Consider the following 21,483-nt stretch of genomic DNA (forward strand, 5'->3'; position numbering starts at 1 on the left):
ACGTTGCTCCTGTAATTATGCACAATGGTTGCTCCATCTAGGCTTTTGACTAACCAGTAAATTTTCTTTTCAGAGTGTGGAAAACAGGATAATTACATTGAAACTTCTAGAACTTCATTGGATCTCTTTTGTAAACTTGAACAAAAATATTTTCAAGTCATAAACCATTTTCTTACACTCTTCCATCTCTTACAATTAATTTCTGTAGTTCTAAAAATGGCTGGAAGGCTGGAGATCTCTGATGTTCTTTCTCCTCGCCACCTTCGTGCCCAGCTGCCTTGCAGCATGTGCAGTAGGTGCTTACACCACTGAGGACTGATGCAGCTGACGTGGCTCATCAGATTGAGCCACTGGCTACCACATGGACCATGGGTTGTAGGAAGCAAACCTAGAGGCAAGGAAAACACAAGCCTTTGCAGTGTTCTAGACTTGAGTGAGTGGTGGCCTGTCTCAAGGTGCCAAGTGTGGTGGTGAGAGAGTGATGACAGATTTCAGAGGTAGCTGTAACAAAATCTGTTGATAGTTGACTTGCAGAGTGAAAGATAGAAAAGTCAGGGATGGCAAGTTTCTGTGATAGAGCCTTCACATCCTCACCTCTTATTTGTTCAACCCCTGCTCCTCCTAGGACTCCGTTTCTGTGTCCCCTGCCACGGGAAGCCATTTCGCAATCATCTGCTTTGAATTTGGTGACCCCACAATGTGGGCTTTTGAGGTCGAGTCCAACCCCTGGGTAGCACAAATACCTAAGTGTTGAGCTAAGCTCAAGATGGGTGGTTAAAACTCACCCAGGGGCTCCTTGGAAATAAGGCCTGGCAGTCTGCCTTGAAAGCCGGTCATGAAGGCCTGTGGAGCACAGTGCCGCTGAGCACACCGGGGATCGTCATGTGGTTTTGCAGCACCTGGCAATTTCCTATGAAGCTTTTATCTGGTTTTGTCATTCGAAGTTTAATTAGCTTGCCCAACTCCCACCATCATATTCACTCTTCACCTTTCAAAGTCCTGTAAGGGAGCCTGGGCCACATCTTTTTTTCCCATTATATTCCCAACACCTAATATATTCCTGAAGTCAGTGCACAGTAAGTTTTGAGTATAAGCAAAGTATTACAGATAGGTAGATGTCTGGGTGGTCTTGATTGATTTGTATAGCTTAACTGTTTGTGTTTTTCATATGTCCCAATTTGTCTTTCCTTGTACCGTTATAGTTTAGATTACTGAATAAAAGAAGATAGGAATGTAAATAACAAAAAATAAACTTGTGTTTATTTTTACTTCCCTAGTGTTGCCACAACAAAATGTACAAGTGGGTGATTTCAAGATGGAAAGTTATTCTCTCACGGTTCTAGAAGCTGGGTATCTGAATGCAAGGCATCTCACTCCAGGGGCAGGGCTTTCTTGGTCTCTTCGGTTTCTGGTAGCATTGCCAGAAGTGCAGATCCTTGGCTCATGTTCCACTTCACCTGGTGGACTGCCTGTCTGGCTGGCTGTTTGGAAACTTGTTGTCAAGTCACCTCCAACTCATAGGACCCTAGGGTTTCCAAGGCTGATGTTGTTACAGAAGCGGACCACTACTTCATTTTCCCAGAAGCAGCTGATGGGTTTGAACTGCCAGCCTTGCCTTAAACCCCCCCCCCCAAGTGCTTAATCCACTACAACACCAGGTTTCCTGGTGTCACTCAAAACTCACTTCCTACCCTCCAGTCAATTCCGTGGCAAACCTTTAAGACAGGGTGGGTAGAACTGCCCTTCTGGGTTTCCGAGACTGTAAATCTTTATGGGAGTAGGAAGCCTTGTCTTTCTCCCGTCTATGTTGTTGTTTTGGATTGCCACGGAATCACCTCTGACTCAACGGCCACCAAGTGTGCAGAGTAGAACTACTCCATAGGACTTCAAAACTGACCTTTCTGGAGTAGATCCTCATGTCTTAATTCTGAGGTGCCTCGAGGTGGGTTTGAAGCACCAGCCTTTCATTGCAATTCCAATGCTTAATCATTTGTATCACCTAGATTACCTAAAACTATTTTAAAGGTGATACAATGCAACTCATAGCAGTTAGTTTTGACAGTGTCTTCTGAACAAACTCCTAAGATTATTGAAGTCTAAAGATGTCACCAAAACCAAACCTACTGCTCGAATCAGTTTTGATTCATGGTGACTTTTCTAGCGCTGTAGAAGTGCCTTAGGGGTTTCAGAGACTGTAACTCTTTATGGGCATAGAAAGTCTCCTCTTTCTCCTAGCGAGCAACTGGTGGTTTCAAACTGCTGACCTCATAATTAGCAGTACAATCTTTAACTTATAATAGTACTTACTAGTTCCAAGTGTTGACAAGTGATTTGATTGAATTGGTTGTGGGTCCCATTTGTGTATAGATCCATTAATTACAATCAGAAGTATTAGTTCTGGGTTATTGAGAAAGTGAATAGGTCACTTCAAATTTATCACTATACTTTTAAAAAAAAGTACTGATGATGCTTTATGTAATTGTGAATACATACCTAAACCATTTTCTAAGAATAGTCTGAGATAATCACCGTGATATGGCTGCGGGAGAGAGGAATTACAAAGATCAGTTTACAAAAGAAAAACAGACTAAACCATGACATTTCTCAGTATTGTGTGGTAGACAAAAGTCGGGGAGGCAGATCGGGCAAGGACAAACATCTGACTTGTTTAGGCTTTACTTTATTCAAGGGACTTCATGATCTCAAAGAGCCTCTAGAACAGCAGTTCTCAACCTGTGGGTCGCAACCCCTTTGGGGGTCGAACGACCTTTACACATGGGTCGCCCGATTCATAACAAGAGCAAAATTACAGTGATGAAGCAGCAACGAAAATAATTTTATGGTTGGGGGTCACCACAACATGAGGAACTATATTAAAGGGTCGCGGCCTTAGGAAAGTCAATAACCACTGCTCTAGAACTTTAATTCTGTTCCTCCAAAAATGTAAGAGAATGATAAAGGTGATATATGGTGGGAAGGTTGGTTTGAATTAGAACTTAGCTTTCATTCATCACATAGCCTTGGATCTGTCTTGATGTGTAACCTGGCTTTTATTATTAATACAATTAAGTGAACTTTATTAAATTTAATTGAAACAAGTAGTTTTTCTAGTTTCCCCTTCAGAATGAATTTTTAATAGATTAATTCGGGGCAACAGTATGAATTTATGACTACTTAACCTAATCAACTCAAGCTACAGAAAAAGAATGTTTTAGCAATGCCATAAATGTCTTAAGAGTTGTGTTTCCTTTAACAAATCCTTTCCTTCTTGGACGTAGGTGTCTGCTTTGGGACGGCCGCACAGCTAACTCCTTGAAGTAGGTTTATGTGTCAAACTGTGCGCAATCAGAAGAACAATGCCCCCAAGGCCGTCATCAGGAGAGCTGTGGGGCATCCACTTGATGCCCCCGAGAATCTTAGTAGAATGTCTACTACCAAATGGAATGATAGTGACTTTAGAATGCCTCCGTGAGGCTACATTAATAACTATAAAGCATGAACTATTTAAAGAAGCAAGAAAATATCCTCTCCATCAACTTCTTCAGGATGAATCTTCTTACATTTTCGTAAGTGTTACCCAAGAAGCAGAAAAGGAAGAATTTTTTGATGAAACAAGACGGCTTTGTGACCTTCGGCTTTTTCAACCCTTTTTAAAAGTAATTGAACCAGTAGGAAACCGTGAAGAAAAGATCCTCAATCGAGAAATTGGTATGATATAATTTCACCTAATTGGCATTATCCTATTTGAAATCTTATATAAAATGAGACAAATATAGAACTTCACTGTTAGTCTTAGTACCAAAACATTTTTGTGCTGTTTGCAAACTTTCTTTTTTAAAAAGCTTTGATACAAATCATTATACAGCTCCCCAAGTTTGACCTCTTGGCTAACTCCTTCCTGTTATTCTATAAAGCTGGAGCTATTATTATCAGATTATTCTATAAAAGTTTGGCTAACACTGTTATATTATTCTATAAGGTTTTCTTTAAGAAGTTTCATTTAGTCTACGGCCTACCACCCTGAACGTGCCTGATCTCGTGTGATCTCGAAAGCTAAGTAGGGTCGGGCCTGGTTAGTACTTGAATGGAAGAACTAGCATTTATAAGGATGAATTAAGTATGTTATATCACACGCTTATTCTTTAAAATATAATTGCTATATATAATATTGGCTGCCTTTCGCAGCTTCAGAACATGTTCTGTTTTAAACCTATTTGGGTCCTTGTCAACTCATACTATGTGGTCATTAGTACATATATTTTTATTAACCTTTTTATTCTGTTATGTCCTCCCAGTTCTACCAAATATACAATTTATAAAAAACATGTTCATACTATGTATTTAATAGACTTGTATTCTTCATATGTATACTTTTAAGGTTTTGCCATCGGCATGCCAGTGTGTGAATTTGACATGGTTAAAGATCCAGAAGTACAGGACTTCCGAAGAAATATTCTGAATGTTTGTAAAGAAGCTGTGGATCTTAGAGATCTTAATTCTCCTCATAGTAGAGCAATGTATGTCTACCCTCCAAATGTAGAATCTTCACCAGAATTGCCAAAGCACATATATAATAAATTAGACAAAGGTAAGAAAATGATCAATGTACAATAGCTTACAGCAATGAAATAATTCTTCCTGTGCCTGTATTCTTGTACCCACGCTATTTCGCTGGGAAGTAATAAGCTTCTTGATGGCAGCTTGCATTCAGCAAATACTGACTGAATGAGCTTTGTGCACACAGTACTGATAACCTTGGTGAATTGTTATCTTAGACTAAAACTAAAGAGCCGACTTCTCTAGGATACCAACAGGTGTAGAAATGGATTATTATTTCATAAATAAAAACAAAAATAAAATTGAGGGGTGAGATTTTAGCCGCATGTGAATGGCCTCCCCCATCGGATGATGTGTCCTTGGCCTGTGTTTGTTGTCTTTCTCCCTCTTACGAAATGTTCTCCTTTAAAAGAAAAACTTTTTTTAATTGAAACATTTTATGAATTGGGAGGAAATGGTATACATTCTTGTTATATGTTATATATGATGAAAAGATAAATAGCTTTCTTAATATTAAATACAATAATTAAGTGTGATCATAGTAATCTGATAATTTTTAAAAGAGTGTATTCTGTGTTGCATGATGGTGGACCACTCAAGGTTAGTTTTGATCCTTCTGTTTCCACCATCTTTTTGTGTACCAATTAGTATGACTAGTCTTAAAAAAGAAAGTTATAAAATCAATTTCCTCTCATTTGTTCCTCCCTCTCTCAGTGATTCCAATTCAGCATCTTTCTATCGGTCTCTTGATTCTTCCCTTACTTCCCATACTTACTGGAAACTCCTTCCCATTAGGCAATGTTGAGTCTTTTTTTTTAACTTTAACAAGTGGAAGTTTATTTTCTCACCATTTAGGAAGCTAAAAGTTGCCCAAATTTAGAGCACTGAATTGAGAGAAACTCTTTGTTTCACTGTCAGCTCTGGAGGAAGGTCTTGCCTCTTCAACTTCTGCTTCCCAGTGCCTTAGAGATCTCCATGTGTCTTTTTTTTTTCTTTTTAATCATTTTATTGGGGGCTCCTGCAGCTCTTGCCACAATCCATACATACATGTATCGTGTCAAGCACATTTGTACATGTGTTGCAATCATTTTCAAAACATTTTCTTTCTACTTGAGCCCTTGGTATCCGCTTCTCATTTTTCCCCTTCCTCATGAACCCTTGATAATTTATAAATTGTTATTATTAGTTTCATGTCTTACACTGACCAGTTTCCCCTTCACCCACTTTTCTGTTGTCCGTCCCCCAAAGAGGAGGTTATATGTAAATCATTGTGATCGGTTCCTCCTTTCTCCCCTCACCTTCCCCTTCCCCTCCTGGTATCGCTACTCCCATTATTGATCCCGAGGGGTTTATCTGTCCTGGATTCCCTGTTTCCAGCTCTTATCTGTACCTGTAAATATGCCCTGCTCTAGCTGGATTTGTAAGGTAGAATTGGGATCATGATTGGAGGGGGTGAGGGAGCATTAAAGAAGTAGAGGAAAGTTGACTGGCTTGTCTCTTCCTTGTGACCCATCTGTTAATGGAATGTTCAATTGCACTTCCCCACTGTTGAGTCTTTGATACCCTAGAGCCTTCACTTCACAGAGCTGCACCCTTGAAACGTACTCTGCAGCTTAGAATGTAGATTCACTTGGTTTGAGGAGCTGGTGGCCCACTACTTAGGGGGATTGTTATACAGTACACATTGAAAATCCTGCTCCTACCTCATATTTACTGAGAGTCAATTATGTTGATGATAAGTCATTTATGACTCATTGTGGCTTGAGTAATGACCAATGAAAATTTCTCCCTTAAAACCTAAAATATTTGTAGCGATTGCGTCTAATAATGTTTTTCTGTTTTAGGGCAAATCATAGTGGTGATTTGGGTAATCGTTTCTCCAAACAATGATAAGCAGAAGTATACGCTGAAAATCAGCCATGACTGTGTGCCGGAACAGGTGATTGCCGAAGCAATCAGGAAAAAAACTCGCAGTATGTTGCTGTCATCTGAGCAATTAAAGCTCTGTGTTTTAGAATATCAGGGGAAGTATATTTTAAAAGTATGTGGATGTGATGAATACTTCCTAGAAAAATATCCTCTGAGTCAGTATAAGGTAAGTAACACTTTTTAACAATAATAATTTTAAATTTAAAAAGTAGTCACACTAGGAACAGTATTCATATTTTAGGGCATACTTTTTGAAATCTAAATAATCAATATTACTGAGCAACATTTTAAAAGTTATTTTGTCAGTTATTTAATTGGAGAGACTGAGTATGTTGGCAGTTGCCAAAACCCTGTGGTTGTGGAGTTGATTCCTACTCATGGAACCTTCTGAGATCAAGTAGAACAGCCCCATTGGGTTTCCAAGGCATAATCTTTACAGAAGCAGACTGACACAGGACTAGTCTATTCAAAGCACTAACCATTCAGTTAGCTGCCACATGCTTTAACCATTGTGCTACTGGGACTCCTTGGCTACTACACTGCCCCCCAAACATGGATTGTTTCCTGATTTTTCTCCCCTCATAAGCAATGGCATGGGAATGTAATTAAAATAGACCTTTTAAAAAAATCTATTCTGTAATTATTAAAATGTACTATTCATACTGTCTTACTGTTTATATTTATTTATTAAATAAATAATTTAAGAACTATTATATATGTATCAAGCATTATTTTAGATCTGAGACAAGCATTGTGCAAAATAATTATCTTTCGATTTTTAATGCTGTAGTAGGAAATTATGACTAAGAAAGACAATTGTAATATGTGCATAGTAACACTTAACATCGAAACTGTCTTAACTGCCATTTCAAAATTCAGACCAATGATAATATATCCATGACTTAACCTGTCTACTCTTTGTGGTTTTTCTGTTGTGTTTTAGTTTTTAATAAATCAGGAGATACTTTCATCAAAAAGCAGCAATTTGGGAACTGGACATCAATATAACTTAATAGAATCTAATGACCAAAAAAAAAAAAAAAAGCAAAAGCAACCAAACTCACTGCCATCAAATTGATTTTGATAGGCACTTATGAAATACTGTTTTTCATTCAACAAAAGCAGTTGTTATAATGTGTTTCCTCTGCTCCTTGTTTTAATTCTGGTTTCCTATTTATTTCCCTTTAAGAGTTGAACTATAGATTGACCATAACTTTTTTTTACATATATATAATTTGAATTCATAAATACTTGTTTGATCCTGTGCTGAACCTTATTCCCAAATGGTAATACTTTAGATGGTATAAATGTAGCAAGTGTTATGAAACATGGTTTGATTTACAATGTTTGATTTTTTGTTAACTGAGTGTGTAAATTCTCTCCTATCCTCCTACATATTGCTTTTAAATGACTAGCCTTACAGGGAATTGCTTTTCCCTCCTTCTTTGCTCTCCTACAGTATATACGAAGCTGTATAATGCTTGGAAGGATGCCTAATTTGATGCTGATGGCTAAAGAAAGCCTCTACTCCCAGCTGCCAATGGACTGTTTTACAATGCCATCTTATTCCCGACGGATTTCCACAGCTACACCGTATATGAATGGGGAAACATCGACAAAATCCCTTTGGGTTATCAATAGTGCACTAAGAATAAAAATTCTTTGTGCAACCTATGTGAATGTAAATATTCGAGATATTGACAAGGTAAGGTCAAATGCTAATGCATCAAAACATATATAGGCCTTTTTATTGAACAATAGTGATAATCTATTGACCTACAGCATGGTGTTTTCAGATGGCTAGAAAAACACCCAAATCTCTGAAAGTATAAATAAATACATAATTAATTCTATTCGGGTTTCTGTATACTTCAACTTCTACATAACTCATATGTCTTCATTCATAATTCTGATGCCTGTAATTCTAATATAATAATTCAATTATCCATGGTGTTAAGCTTTTAAAACCAAAAATTTTAGAGAATTAATTTGGCATCAAAATATGACCCACCTTGAAGTTTGGGCTTTTTTTATAGTCTTTATTTATCCTACCTGTGAATACTTCTGTGCTTTGTACAGAAAGATTATTATATTTGTGGGATTCTTCATTATCTGTCCTACAAGGTTTTAGGAGAGAAAGTCTGTGAGCCTATATTAACCTCTAGCAGTCTGATGACCCCATTCTTCTGAATGAATTAATTTGCCAGTAAATTTTATTGAAGAAGCTTACATCAGTATTACCCAATTATATGTGTGACAAAAACCAACCAACTGCCATGGAGGCAATTACAACGCAGATCAACCCTATAAAGCAGAGTAGATCTGTTCCCTAGGTGTTCTAAGACTTTAAGCCTTTACACATAGAGACAGCCCCATCTTTCTCCCTCGGAGCAGGTACTGCCCACCTTGCTAGCTAGCAGCCCAGTACGTGCCCTCTAGTCCATGAGGGCTCGATGCTTATATGAAGAACAGGAAAGCGGACGTGCCTACTACCAAAACTTAATTGGTTCCCTCATACATATCAGTTACATTTTACATTGCTTGGTATTTGGTTCATTGTCGCATTATGCGTGTGCTTATGTGTCTGTATTTGTCTGAGTGTGTGCGTGCCTGCACGTATATCACCGGTTACGTTTGATTGTCATTGAGTAGACTTTTTCTCATTGTGACCCTCTAGGACAGAGTAGAGCTGCCCATAGAGTTTGCATTTGTACTTTTTTTTTCCCCTTTAGATCTATGTTCGAACAGGTATCTACCATGGAGGAGAACCCTTATGTGACAATGTAAACACTCAAAGAGTACCTTGCTCTAATCCCAGGTAAGAAAATATGTGGCATTGTCGTTTTAAAGGGCATTTTAGTATTTGACAAAATAATAGCAAAAGTAATATAGTTTATTACTTAAATCATATAAATTACCTGACAGATAAATGTAAGAACTTTCTGTCCAGTGAATGTCAATCACAGGATCACTTCATTCATTCTATTTCAGACTGTATCAGAAAGATCCTTTTGACACTTCCTTTCCTTTGTGTCAAGGACGGAAGATGGTTGAAGTTCATTGCTGACAGTTCAGCATATTGGATCCATAAGCCTAGGGTTTTATTCTTTTCTTACCTTCGGTTCATTTGCATGGAAAAGTGAGGTGTAGCAAACTACTCCAAATCCTCCCAGGCGATTTCCTTCGAATCCATCCCAAGAAGAGGTCATTATGACGTTCATTGTGCCATTTAGGAACAAATCAGTTTATTTGTGAGGGAAAATATTACTGAGGATATTTTTAAGTTATTATCAACTAGATATAATGAGATTTAAGGTCGTATAATCTAACAGCTGGCTATCTTGCCATTTCTTTGTCTTTTTCTATAAAGTCATTTGGGAATAAGAGTCAGTCTTACGAATATAATAGAAATAATATTTTAAAGAAACTCATATTGGTATCAAAGATTAAAGATTAAGAGAACAGCAGTAAAACTAAGGGACTAAATCTCATCATGAATTTAGACTGAGTACTTGAAAAATCTATTTTTTTTAATGTAGATGTTAGGATTAAGTGGCTAGTAGGAACCACCCCTTCTAGAACCTGAGTAACGTTCAAAGAGGCAGCAGCCCTCCTTAATCAAGAAGAAGGGAGGGAGTGTTAGAGCCCAGGCACACTTGTGAGACAGAGACTGGTGAGCTCCTGAAACCAAAGCCCTCAGTCACCCATGCAGGCTCAATTTCCAGCTAAATAATAGGTCTGTATAGGGGAACAATAACCCTGGGGCATATGCACACCTTAGACTCATCAATCATTTGAGATCAAAAGGGCAGCAATTACCCAAGGACAAAGTTCAGAAGGGTTAGGAAAGAAAGGAGTGGAACCAGGGAGGAAATCCATGATATTACGTTGAGGATTACAGTGAATGAGATGAAACCGAAAATGAAGGGAGAATTCCCCATCCTTCATGAACCAGAAAGTACTTCAGGATACAAATTATGCTATGGCAACATACAACTCCAAAATCTTTGTTAAAGCAACGTGAGTTTATTTCTTGAAGCATACTGCCTGTCTGTCAGGTTGTGAAGAAAGAGGTAATTATGGGAGGGAATAGAAAAGCAACACTCATGGTGTTTACAAATTTAGGGACTACTGTAAGCACATTAAGACAAGGAGTTCAACAGGCCCAAAGCAAAAATTCCAAAATAGTATTAAGTAGACTTATCCTAGGTGTTTCAAGTACCAAAAATAAACTTAGCTTTACATTAAAAGCAAGCTAATTTATTATGATTTGAATGTTGGCATTTAAAGCATATATTTAGGAAGGGTTTCTTTTTCTTTCAGGAATCCTCTTAGTCTAAAACATGAGTATCTTAGGTAGTATTCCTTGAAACTGTTAAGTAAAGGGTTTTTTTTATTTTATGTGTTTACAAAAGCAAAAAAAAATGAGAGAAATTAATCCAGAGCTTTTATAGTAGCTTGAACAAATTATTGCTGATTCTAAGTATTTGTTCCATATGCTTTTTTCCCCCTACATGCTAAGTAAATCCAATATACTGATGGTTTCTTATTAAATATTACTAGTTTATCTTCCCAAATCAGAATGAGTGTACTATTTGTAACCAAGGATGGACTTTAGAAGAAGAGAGAAGCATGCTTTGTTAACAGAGTATTAAACAACTGGACTACTAAACTAAAATTTATTTGAACATATAGAATATATTCTGTGAATGATGAGCAATTCTAAAGATTTAGTAATAGTAAATAGTCCTAGGCATGTTAGAATAGATATCTTTAATTTTTCTTAAATCACAGTGGACTTAAAGTGCCACAGCATTTTTTTATTAGGGACTCATACAACTCTTATCACAATCCATACATACATCAATTGGATAAAGCACATCTGTACATTCTTTGCCCTCATCATTTTCAAAGCATTTGCTCTCCACTTAAGCCCTTTGTATCAAATCCTCTTTTTACCCCTCCCTCCTCGCTCCCCCCTCCCTCATGAGCCCTTGATAATTTATAAATTATTATTTTGTCATATCTTGCCCTGTCCGGCATCTCCCTTCACCCCCTTTTCTGTTGTCCTTCCCCCAGGGAGGAGGTCACATGTAGAGATCCTTGTATTCCGTTCCGTCTTTCCAACCCACTCACCCTCTACCCTCCCAGTATCACCCCTCACACCCCTGGTCCTGAAGGTATCATCCACCCTGGATTCCCTGTGCCTCCAGCTCCTATCTGCACCAGTGTACATCCTCTGCTCTATCCAGACTTGTAAGGTAGAATTCGGATCATGGTAGTTGTGGGGAGGGAGCATTTAGGATCTGGGGGAAAGCTGTATTCTTCATCGGTGATACATTGCACCCTGACACCTCAGCATTTTTTTCCTCCCAACATTTCTTTAACATCCGTTGTTATTACCTTTAGAATTAATGCTATCTTTGCCTATAATCTTTGCCTATAGTCAGGCAAAGATGAGAGATTAAATAGAATTTTTTTTGCCCTAATCATTTTTTTCTCCTCTTTTCTTTTTTTACATTTTATTAGGGTAAATAGAATTTATTTTACCAATCAAATTTATACCTTAGTTTGGCAAGTTCAAAATGGAATTATTAGACCATTTTATTGTTAATTTAGTCTCATTCTGTTCATAGTCAAAGAATAGAAGAGAATTATTAAGAAGGTATTTGAAAAGTTTTCCAAGTTAATTATAGCTAATCACTTTACTGATGTTATATCATTTACTCTTCACAATAACCTCATGAAGGTAGGTGTAGCTGCTAGCCCATTTCCCAAATGAGGAAATAGGGATGGGGGGGTGCTCAGACATTCAGTGAAACCTTCAGACTACTGCACGCAGTATGACTTAGGAGTCATTAATCTTGACGGTTACTACGATGTATTTCACAAATAAACACTGTTTTTCTCGTTACAAATCATATACCAAATATAGACATTATTTCACATGTAGTATTCAGTAAAGGTGAAGGGAATGTGCCATAAAATTGTGGATAATTTCTTTTTTTTTAAATCATTTTATTGGGGGCTGTGGATAACTTCTTTGTGTCTCTTTTGTAGTAACTTTTTCCTAATTATGAACATCATTATTTTGCACGCTGTGAAGTAGTTTTTCATTCTTTTAAAACTTTTTTATTTATTAAATACTTTTATTGGGGGCTCTTGCAGCTCTTATCACAGTCCGTACATTCATCCAGTGTCAAGCACATTTTTACATATGTTGTCATTCTCATTTTCAAAGCATTTTCTTTTTACTTGAGCCCTTAATAGCAGCTCCTTGTGTTATTTTCCCTCCCTGCCCCACTCTCCCACCCTCATGATAGATTGTAGATTATTATTTTCATATCTTACATCGTCCTCTGTCTCCCTTGACTCACTTTTTGGTTGTCCGTCCCCCTGAGAGGGGCTTATATGTCGATCCTTGCGATCGATTCCTCCTTTCTCTCACCTGCTCCTTATCCTCCTGGTGTCTCTATTCTCATTATTGGTCCTAAGGGGTTCGTTTATCTGTCCTGGATTCCTTGTGTTGCCAACTCTGATCTGTACCTGTGTACATGCTCTGGTCTAGTCAGATTGGTAAGGTAGAATTGAGGTCATGATAGTGGGGGGAGGAAGCATTAAAGAACTAGAGGAAAAGTATGTTTCATCAGTGCTCTACTGCACCCTGACTGGCTCGTCTGAAGTAGTTTTTCTTTCATTCTGTGTACTTTCTGGCTTAATTGTTTCTTCTAAATAAAATTATATAATATATCAAAGTAATTAATTGTAATCAATACAAATTCTCATTTTCTCTTATGTCTCTTTATTATTTTCCTTTTAAGAAATTTCTCTTGAGATATAGTACAAATGTATAAAAAGTATACAGATTACAATTGTACAGCGCAGTGAGCTTTCACAAAGTGAGGACCTATATATAAACCCCCGTGTTAGTAAAGACAGAACATTATCATTGCTCCTAAAGCCCTTTCCCAATCCATTAACTTTTTCTTTTCCCCCAAAATAACCAATATCCTGACTTGTAGCAATAATTGTTTTACCTGGTTTGGAATATTTTATACCTAGATTAAAGCAATAGGAGTCTTTTGTGCCTAGCTCCTGTTGATACGATTCAACCATGTTGTAAATAACTGCTGTTTATTATCATTGGTATCCTATTATCATTGGTATCCTTATTATCATTGGTATCCTATTCTTTAGTCTACTATCCTATTCTTTAGTCTACTATTGGATGTGTTGGTTATTTCCAGTTTGCAGATATTGTAAGTAATTCTGCTGTGACTATCCCATGTATCATTATGCACATTTCTGGGACTCTGTTTGTAGTTAGAGCTAGGTTCATTCGATGCCATCAAGTCAGTTTGACCCATGGCAACCCTAACACAACACAGCAAAACGCTGCCAAGCCCTGAGCCATGCTCACGTTGCCTTTATGCTCACACCCATTGTGGCCGCCACTGTGTCACACTAGCTCTGTGAGGCCGCCCTCTCTGTTGCTGCCCCTCAGATTTACCAAGCATGAGGTCCTTCTCCAGGGACTAATGTCTCGTGATACCATGTCCACAGTATGCCAGAAAAAGTCTTGCCATCCTTGCCCTGAGAAGCACTCTGGCCATTCCTCTTAAAATATAGAAATTAGAGTTGGTGGTTTTAGTAAATTCTACTTTCCAAATGAGTTGTTAACAAATGACACCAGCACTGACATGTATGCACCGTCCTTTTGCTCCCCGCCCTTTGGTCCCATCCTGTCTTTCTAACTATAGCCCCTCTCCTGTGTCTGGGGTTTCTTTTGAGATTTTGGTTGGTGCTTCCTAGATGACAAACAAATAGCATTGTCTCTTTATTTCTGGCCTCCACTTGAATATGCATTGTGAACGGCCTGTTCCTTTCAGTCTCTTGCCTGTTTTATTTTGGTTTGGTTTTTCCTTGAGGTTTTTATTTCTTTATATGAATTGTCTACATATCTAGATAGAGCCTTTTTTATATATAAATTCTTTGTCTTTGAACTTTTCCATAGGTGGAATGAATGGCTGAATTATGACATTTACATTCCTGATCTTCCGCGGGCTGCTCGGCTTTGCCTTTCCATTTGTTCGGTCAAAGGCCGCAAGGGCGCGAAGGAGGTAAAGATTCCAGAAGGGAGCATGCAACTTCTCAAAGTCCCATGATTCTGTGGGTTAAATTTTTCTTCAAAAACAAAAATTATTTTTCTCTATTTAAAACAAAAGCTTACAAATCAAGTATTTTGGGGGTTTAATAAATATGTGCATTACAGATTATCTGAGAGAAGGCCAGTTTATTTATGATGAGAGAGTTCTGAGTTCACAGTAATCCAGTTCTTTAAATATAAAAATACCACAAGCAAATATCTGTTATGTGTTTGCATACAAATGTGTGTCATGCATGCTTTCCAACTTACACATAAAAATACATGTGATTTCTAATGAAAAAGAGGAAAGAACATGTTTGTACTTTGAGAAATTAGGATGACCGTTTATAGATACCATAGTCAAATTACTATAGAAAGAGTGGGTTGTTGAATTCTTCTCTCTAGGGAAGTACATGTTGTGAAATACTTTGTTTATCATTTGATGCCACGGAGTGAATATTTTTCTCTGGTTTTTAGGAACACTGTCCATTGGCCTGGGGAAATATAAACCTGTTTGATTACACAGATACTCTCGTATCTGGGAAAATGGCTCTGAATCTTTGGCCAGTACCTCATGGATTAGAAGATTTACTGAACCCTATTGGTGTTACTGGGTCAAACCCAAATAAAGTAAGTTTTTATTTCAAAATGTTTTTTGACATAAATGAGAACATTTCCCTTTTTTGATAATCAAGCACAATATATATGGTAACGTCTTTTCCTTCTCATAGGAAACTCCATGCTTAGAATTGGAGTTTGACTGGTTCAGCAGTGTGGTAAAGTTTCCAGATATGTCTGTGATTGAAGAGCATGCCAACTGGTCTGTGTCCCGAGAAGCAGGCTTTAATTACTCCCATGCAGGACTGGTAAGGCAGATCCCTGAGTTTTCTTATGTATTAGCCCTCATCAGGGCATTTAGATACAGACTCTTTGTACTAGAACGGTTTGGTGTATGTTCAGTAAGCTGGTAGAGATACTAGGGGCTCCTGGACAGTGAGGCATTGTTTGACAGTTCTCTAGGAGTATCAGTCACTGTGGTTTTAACTCTTAATAATTTACTCAGGGTCCTAGCCTTCCCTCATTCACTTAACAAATACTTATTGAATGCTAACTGTATATAACGCATTGTGAGACACATTAGCTAATAGAGTTGTGGAAAAGCAAATCTATCGTACGTTTGTAATGTATTGGTAAAAATAGACATTAAACAGGTTAAAGCGCATAGTAGGATTATAAATCACAGTAGACGTCATGAATGAAAGAGACAAACATGTACCTGGAGAGACTAACTGAGGATCAGAAGGGAAAGGCCAAATTAATATATGTTGGGATTCAGAAAATACATCTCTGAGACAGTATCTTTGAAGTTGAGACTACAGTATATCTATTATTATTAATCTTTTTCATATACTGAAAAGTCGAACTTGGAGGTAGAGGAAATGGCAAAATCTTTGCATGATAGTGCAGACGTCCAGAAAAGAGTATGTTTGTAATTTGAATCATTGATCTGGTTAACTGGGCCATAACCTTGTAACCACAATATAACTGGGCCTAAAGGCTATTAATTCTTCCTTACTTTTTAAGGGCAAAGGTGTCAGTGTTAAGGAAAAGGGATATTGTTACTCTTTGGTATCTCTTTCTCCTTGTTTCCAAATGTATTGCTTTTTCTTTGGCCTGGTTGGAGATGACAGATAGTTTAGCCAATGAACAGAGGGGCCAAGAGACCCTAAAATAAGCCATCCCCAGAAACAAGATCAACAGTAATGTAGCAGCACCCAGATACAGCCTGGAACACTGCACTTAGGAACTTCATGCATTCACAGCTTTCTTAATTGCATTTTTCTCTATATTACAGTATCTTTCCAGAGATACAAAGGAAGACTAGGATCATTGTTTTCTCTTGGCTTTCATTGGAAACAGTTGAGAATTCAGGATGTCTCATTTCCACCCATAATGCCAAAGGGAAGAAAACCAATAGATGTTTCGGCACATATTTTATGCAGTTTTTGTGGTAAAATTAGGTGCCTCAGCTGATGTTCTGGTCAGCTTATACTCGAGTATATACAGTATTATACAAATCATAATATTAATAGAAAGAGATGCCAGCACTTCTAGAGCAGAGTTTCTCAGTCTCAGCACTATTGACCTTTTTCTTAAGTGTGGGTGGAGGGAGGTGGAGTGGTGGCAAGTAATTCTCTTTATAGAGCCTGTGTTGTGCATTTTCAGTGCTTAACAGCATCCATACCCTCAACTCAATAGGTACCAATAGCATCACCAGCAGCCACCCTAACCTGTGACAACCAAAATTTCACCAGACATACTAAAGGTTCTCCTTCTTTAATGCCTTTAAAGGTTCTTTAAATGCAGTGATGAAATTGATCATAAGTGAAATAGAAAGTAGTAATATCCTAGGTGAATTTTCTCAAACTCACGAGTCTAGTTCTAAGGAAATAGGATATTCACAGGCAGGACTTTGCCTTGTACTGTTTTATGACAAAATGCAAAGGTGACTAGAAGAAACTCATAGGTTCATCATTCCGTTTAGTGTCTGTAAGTGCTAAAAGAGAACTGTTTTACAGTTATCAAGCAAAAAAGGGGCCCGTTCTCTCTTCAAAGAAATCATGAGCCACCAGTGTCTTCTAAAGTATTGCTTGTTGGCAATGCAAATATATAGAAAGCCAGAAGTAATGATAAACTAGAAGCAATAATATATACTTAGAACCTAGAATCCGTATTCCAGGATTATAAAAGTATAAGGTAACAAAATAATATAGAAAAGTCCATTGACCCAAAAATGATAAACAGCATTAACTATTTAGCTATCACTTCCTGGTACACAGAGGGTTAAGTATTTGTTATCTCTTTCCTGGATTATTGCCATTGCCTTTTCACAGGTCTTCCTCCTTCCCCCAAGCAGCCAAAATAATCTTTATGAAACAAGTCAACTCATGGCATTCCTCTTATAAATAGCTTTCCCTAAAAATAAAACTTTTTTAACTCTGACCTGCAAATTTTACATGCTCTGAATACCACCTCCTGGCACTTCACTCCATTGTCTCCTGAGCTTCAGTCTCACTGCCCTTTTTCCTGTTCCTCTTTCACACTGCACACTCCCCCTCAGAGCCCTTGAACTGTTGTCCTCCGCTGAAATAGCCCTTTCCCCTGATCTTAGTGTGGATGGTCCCTTCCTGTTATTTAGAAACCACATAGATGTGACCTTCTGAGAGAGGACATGTGCAAACACCCATTCTAGAGTAGCCATTTACTCCTACTCTGCCACATCACCCTGATTACTCATATCAACTATCTGGTATTTTCAGAGTGTTTACTTGCTGTCCCCCTAGAACAGAGATTCTCTCTGCCATCTTACGGTGCCAACAAGAGTAGAATAAGCACACTATGTATGCTTAATAAATACTTCCCGAGTTACTATGAGCCAGTAAAATTTCTTTTTGCTTTTGGTTAAATTGACAGCATATAAAACTAAGAAACATGACAGTTTGATTTTTATTTTGTTCTTGTTTGAGATGCCATCCAATCAATCCAAATCATAGCAGCCCCGGTGACAGTAGAACTAGTCCTTCGGGCTTCCGAGACGGCCATCTTTGTGCAAACAGAGCTCCATCTCCTTCACACACACGGCTCCCGCATGACTTCAGACCACCAACACGAGCGTGAACAGCTGAGCGCCCAGCCATTGCACCAGCAGGGCTCTGATTTCACTTCCAGTCTTCAGAAATCTGTATGACCCATTCTAAAGAGTTACTTGTTTTGCATAATGCATCCTTAACTGCTCCCCACTCACAATAGAACTAGTATATTTCTATTTGGAGCCCAGATAGTGTAGTGGTTACCCTTTGGACGACTACTCTCAAGGCCAGCAGGTCAAAACCACTAGCCCCTTGTAGCAGAATGATAAGGCTTTCTACTCCCATAAAGAATTGCCATCTCGGAAACCCACAGGAGCAATTCTACTCTGTCCTATGGGGTCGCTTTGAGTCAAAATTGATTTGATGGCAGCAAGTTTGGTTTGAGTTTGAGATACCTCTATTTAAGTCAATAAATCTATTATTTAAAATGATATAAAATTAGTTTTCTAATATTCAGTATACAGTGTTTTAATGAGTTTCTTCCCTTTTTCTCATAAATGGTTTTGCTTTTAAAAATTGAAAGTATTAACAGTAATTATGTTTGCAGAACATGAAAGAGTGTGCTTTTTATTATTTTACTCTCTTATTCTAGCACAATAGCAAATTAGTAGGGTAATAGGAAGGGACTGCATCAAGAAGAGAAGTTGCTCATGACTAACCTCTAGTGTATCTAGTGCCTTATCCCTGACTCACCTTGGAAATTACTACCCTAATTAACCAATGATGAGATTAACCAAGACCAAACTTACTGGATTTATTGTACAAATGCTGTCTTAAATTGGAGCTTTCCTGTCCTTGAGAATAAAGTTTTACAATGAGATTACACTCTCTCAAAATTAAGCAATACAAATGTTATTAAAAAGATTATTTTTAATTGATGTATGTGTATATATGGATTGTGATAAGAGTTGTATGAACCCCTAATAAAATGTTAAAAAAAAAGAAAAGAGTAGGAAAAAAAAAGAAAATGATTAGGGCAAAGAATGTACAGATGTGCTTTATACAATTGATGTATGTATATGTGTGGATTGTGATGAGTTGTATGAGTCCCTAATAAAATGTTTTTTTTAAAAAGATTATTTTTTGATAGATCACTCATGAATCCGGGGGGGAAATAGGATAAAGAAATTATTTTATTTTGCAGAGTAACAGACTAGCTAGAGACAATGAATTAAGAGAAAATGATAAAGAACAGCTTCGAGCAATTTGTACACGAGATCCTCTATCTGAAATCACTGAGCAAGAAAAAGATTTTCTGTGGAGCCATAGGTAAGTGTAAGATGCGAATTCTCTGTCCTTTCTTGTCTTACAAAAAAAAGAGCCGACTGTGTCTGGTCCTGCCATGTTATCCCCATAAGTATATGAGTAAATAGAACATAATTTACATCTTTGGTAATTGTTGTATAAACATTATCTTTTTTAAAAACTAGGAGATATATTAATATTTCTAGAAAAGCACGCTACCTGGTATACTTATCTTGCGCCTTAAAAATTCCCTAAGACATCTTTAGGAATTGCTTTTTTAATATAAGATCCCCTTCGCTTTTCCCCACCCCTCACCAATAACCTACAGTTTTAGATCAAAGTAATTGTGATTTAGTTGGTCTAGTTCAGAGGTCAGCCAACGGCGGCTCATGGGCCAGATGTGGCTCTTTTGGTGTGTACATGTGGCTCTGAAGTAAAATTGAAAAAATTTAGAGGGTATTATTCAGATATTGGTGATTTCACTCATTTGTAAAAATCTGTTAGGGCTCTCGAATAATTTTTAAATTGTTGTGAGGGACGGATTGGATCTTCCATCTCAAAGGTTTGCTGACCTGTGGTCTCGATATTGCAGTGTTATAATTTTCAGGAGTTCCTTTTCGTTTTACTCTCTTCCTTAAGTTTCCGTAGAGTAATAATAGTACAATGAGTGAACCTGCTATTTGGTCGATGTCCACTAGGACACCTAAGAAAGCCATTGCAGTGCATTTCTGCAGAGAGCCCGTTAAAAACATAAATTGTGTCTAGCTACCAGAAATGATCTAGTGATACTTCTTAGGGTTCATGTTGCATAAATAATTAAATAATATGAGCTGTATAAAGAATGCTATAAAATATATTTATAATTTTGCTGAACTGTCAACCTTTTTTCCCCCACTAACTACCTGGCTTCTAGTAGTATTGGGGACTTCCTAGCTATTATGTCTGTGTCTGAGTGTGTATGAGGAGGGTCTCAAGAAGTTCAAAAGGAAAGTTTAATTCCATTTCCCACAAAATTTTTGAAGTACCTTTATATATGTAAATATCTATAAAATTAAATGCAGACTTCTTCTGATGGTTTAAGAAAGCTAGTCACGGTAAGAATGATTTTTAAAATATCTAGAACTTCACAAAGATTGTGTAATTGGAGATTTAGAAATCTAGGCCTTTTGAATAACATCAAGAATGTGTTTTATTTTGCCTTTCCCATGCAGACACTATTGTGTAACTATCCCTGAAATCCTGCCCAAATTGCTCCTGTCTGTTAAATGGAATTCTAGAGATGAAGTAGCCCAGGTAAATGTATGCTTGATATTACTGAGTAACTATTAGGCAAATATGGTCTCACCTAAAATCTTTTTTTATCAGAAACTCTGTAAAAACATAAGAGATGAAAGAGACTATGTTTTGAATTCATTAATAAAGGTAATACAGTGGAAGTATCATTCCTGCTGCTTCCGTAGATAAAATTATTCCAAACGGACTATTTTAAGCACTGTTAATAATGGGTCTTTATTTAAATTAATGCTGAGTTTCGGCAGTGTTTTAGAGGAGTCATTGAAAACTGTCTTTGCATGTCCAGTCTAGTAACTGTGCTTGTCCACATGCAGATGTACTGCTTGGTGAAAGACTGGCCTCCCATCAAACCTGAGCAGGCCATGGAACTGCTGGACTGTAATTACCCAGACCCCATGGTGCGAGGTTTCGCTGTGCGCTGTTTGGAAAAATATTTAACAGATGACAAGCTTTCTCAGTACCTGATTCAGCTAGTGCAGGTAAAATAGCAAAGTTGTATTCTAAATCCATGCTACCTCCAAAATTCACTCACTGTATTAACTGATGCTGTGTTTAATTCACGCAAAAGAAAAATCCATTTTATTTCAAGAAGTATTTACGCTCTGAAAATGTACTTTAACTCCAGCGCTGCAAACACATTGCCTGATTTATGTGAAATTGTTT

The 21,483-nt window shown here is 37.5% G+C and overlaps 1 protein-coding gene across 3 annotated transcripts in view; it reads left to right on the forward strand.

The window, feature by feature from the left end:
- Positions 1–21,483, forward strand: part of PIK3CA (phosphatidylinositol-4,5-bisphosphate 3-kinase catalytic subunit alpha) — a 102,075-nt gene that overhangs the window by 62,550 nt on the left and 18,042 nt on the right. For all 3 annotated transcript variants that reach the window (XR_012785710.1, XM_075556062.1, XM_075556061.1), the window contains exons 2-12: positions 3,279–3,708; positions 4,379–4,588; positions 6,402–6,652; positions 7,946–8,191; positions 9,219–9,304; positions 14,501–14,606; positions 15,110–15,262; positions 15,364–15,498; positions 19,427–19,551; positions 20,739–20,820; positions 21,135–21,299. Coding sequence is in view for 2 of the 3 variants with exons in the window: in XM_075556062.1 (XP_075412177.1) it covers positions 3,357–3,708; positions 4,379–4,588; positions 6,402–6,652; positions 7,946–8,191; positions 9,219–9,304; positions 14,501–14,606; positions 15,110–15,262; positions 15,364–15,498; positions 19,427–19,551; positions 20,739–20,820; positions 21,135–21,299 (1,911 nt within the window). In the remaining variant the exon portion in view is untranslated. The remainder of the gene's footprint in view (positions 1–3,278; positions 3,709–4,378; positions 4,589–6,401; positions 6,653–7,945; positions 8,192–9,218; positions 9,305–14,500; positions 14,607–15,109; positions 15,263–15,363; positions 15,499–19,426; positions 19,552–20,738; positions 20,821–21,134; positions 21,300–21,483) is intronic.

Source organism: Tenrec ecaudatus, chromosome 8, assembly GCF_050624435.1.
Source record: "Tenrec ecaudatus isolate mTenEca1 chromosome 8, mTenEca1.hap1, whole genome shotgun sequence".
In the NCBI taxonomy this organism is placed as follows: Eukaryota; Metazoa; Chordata; class Mammalia; order Afrosoricida; family Tenrecidae; genus Tenrec; species Tenrec ecaudatus.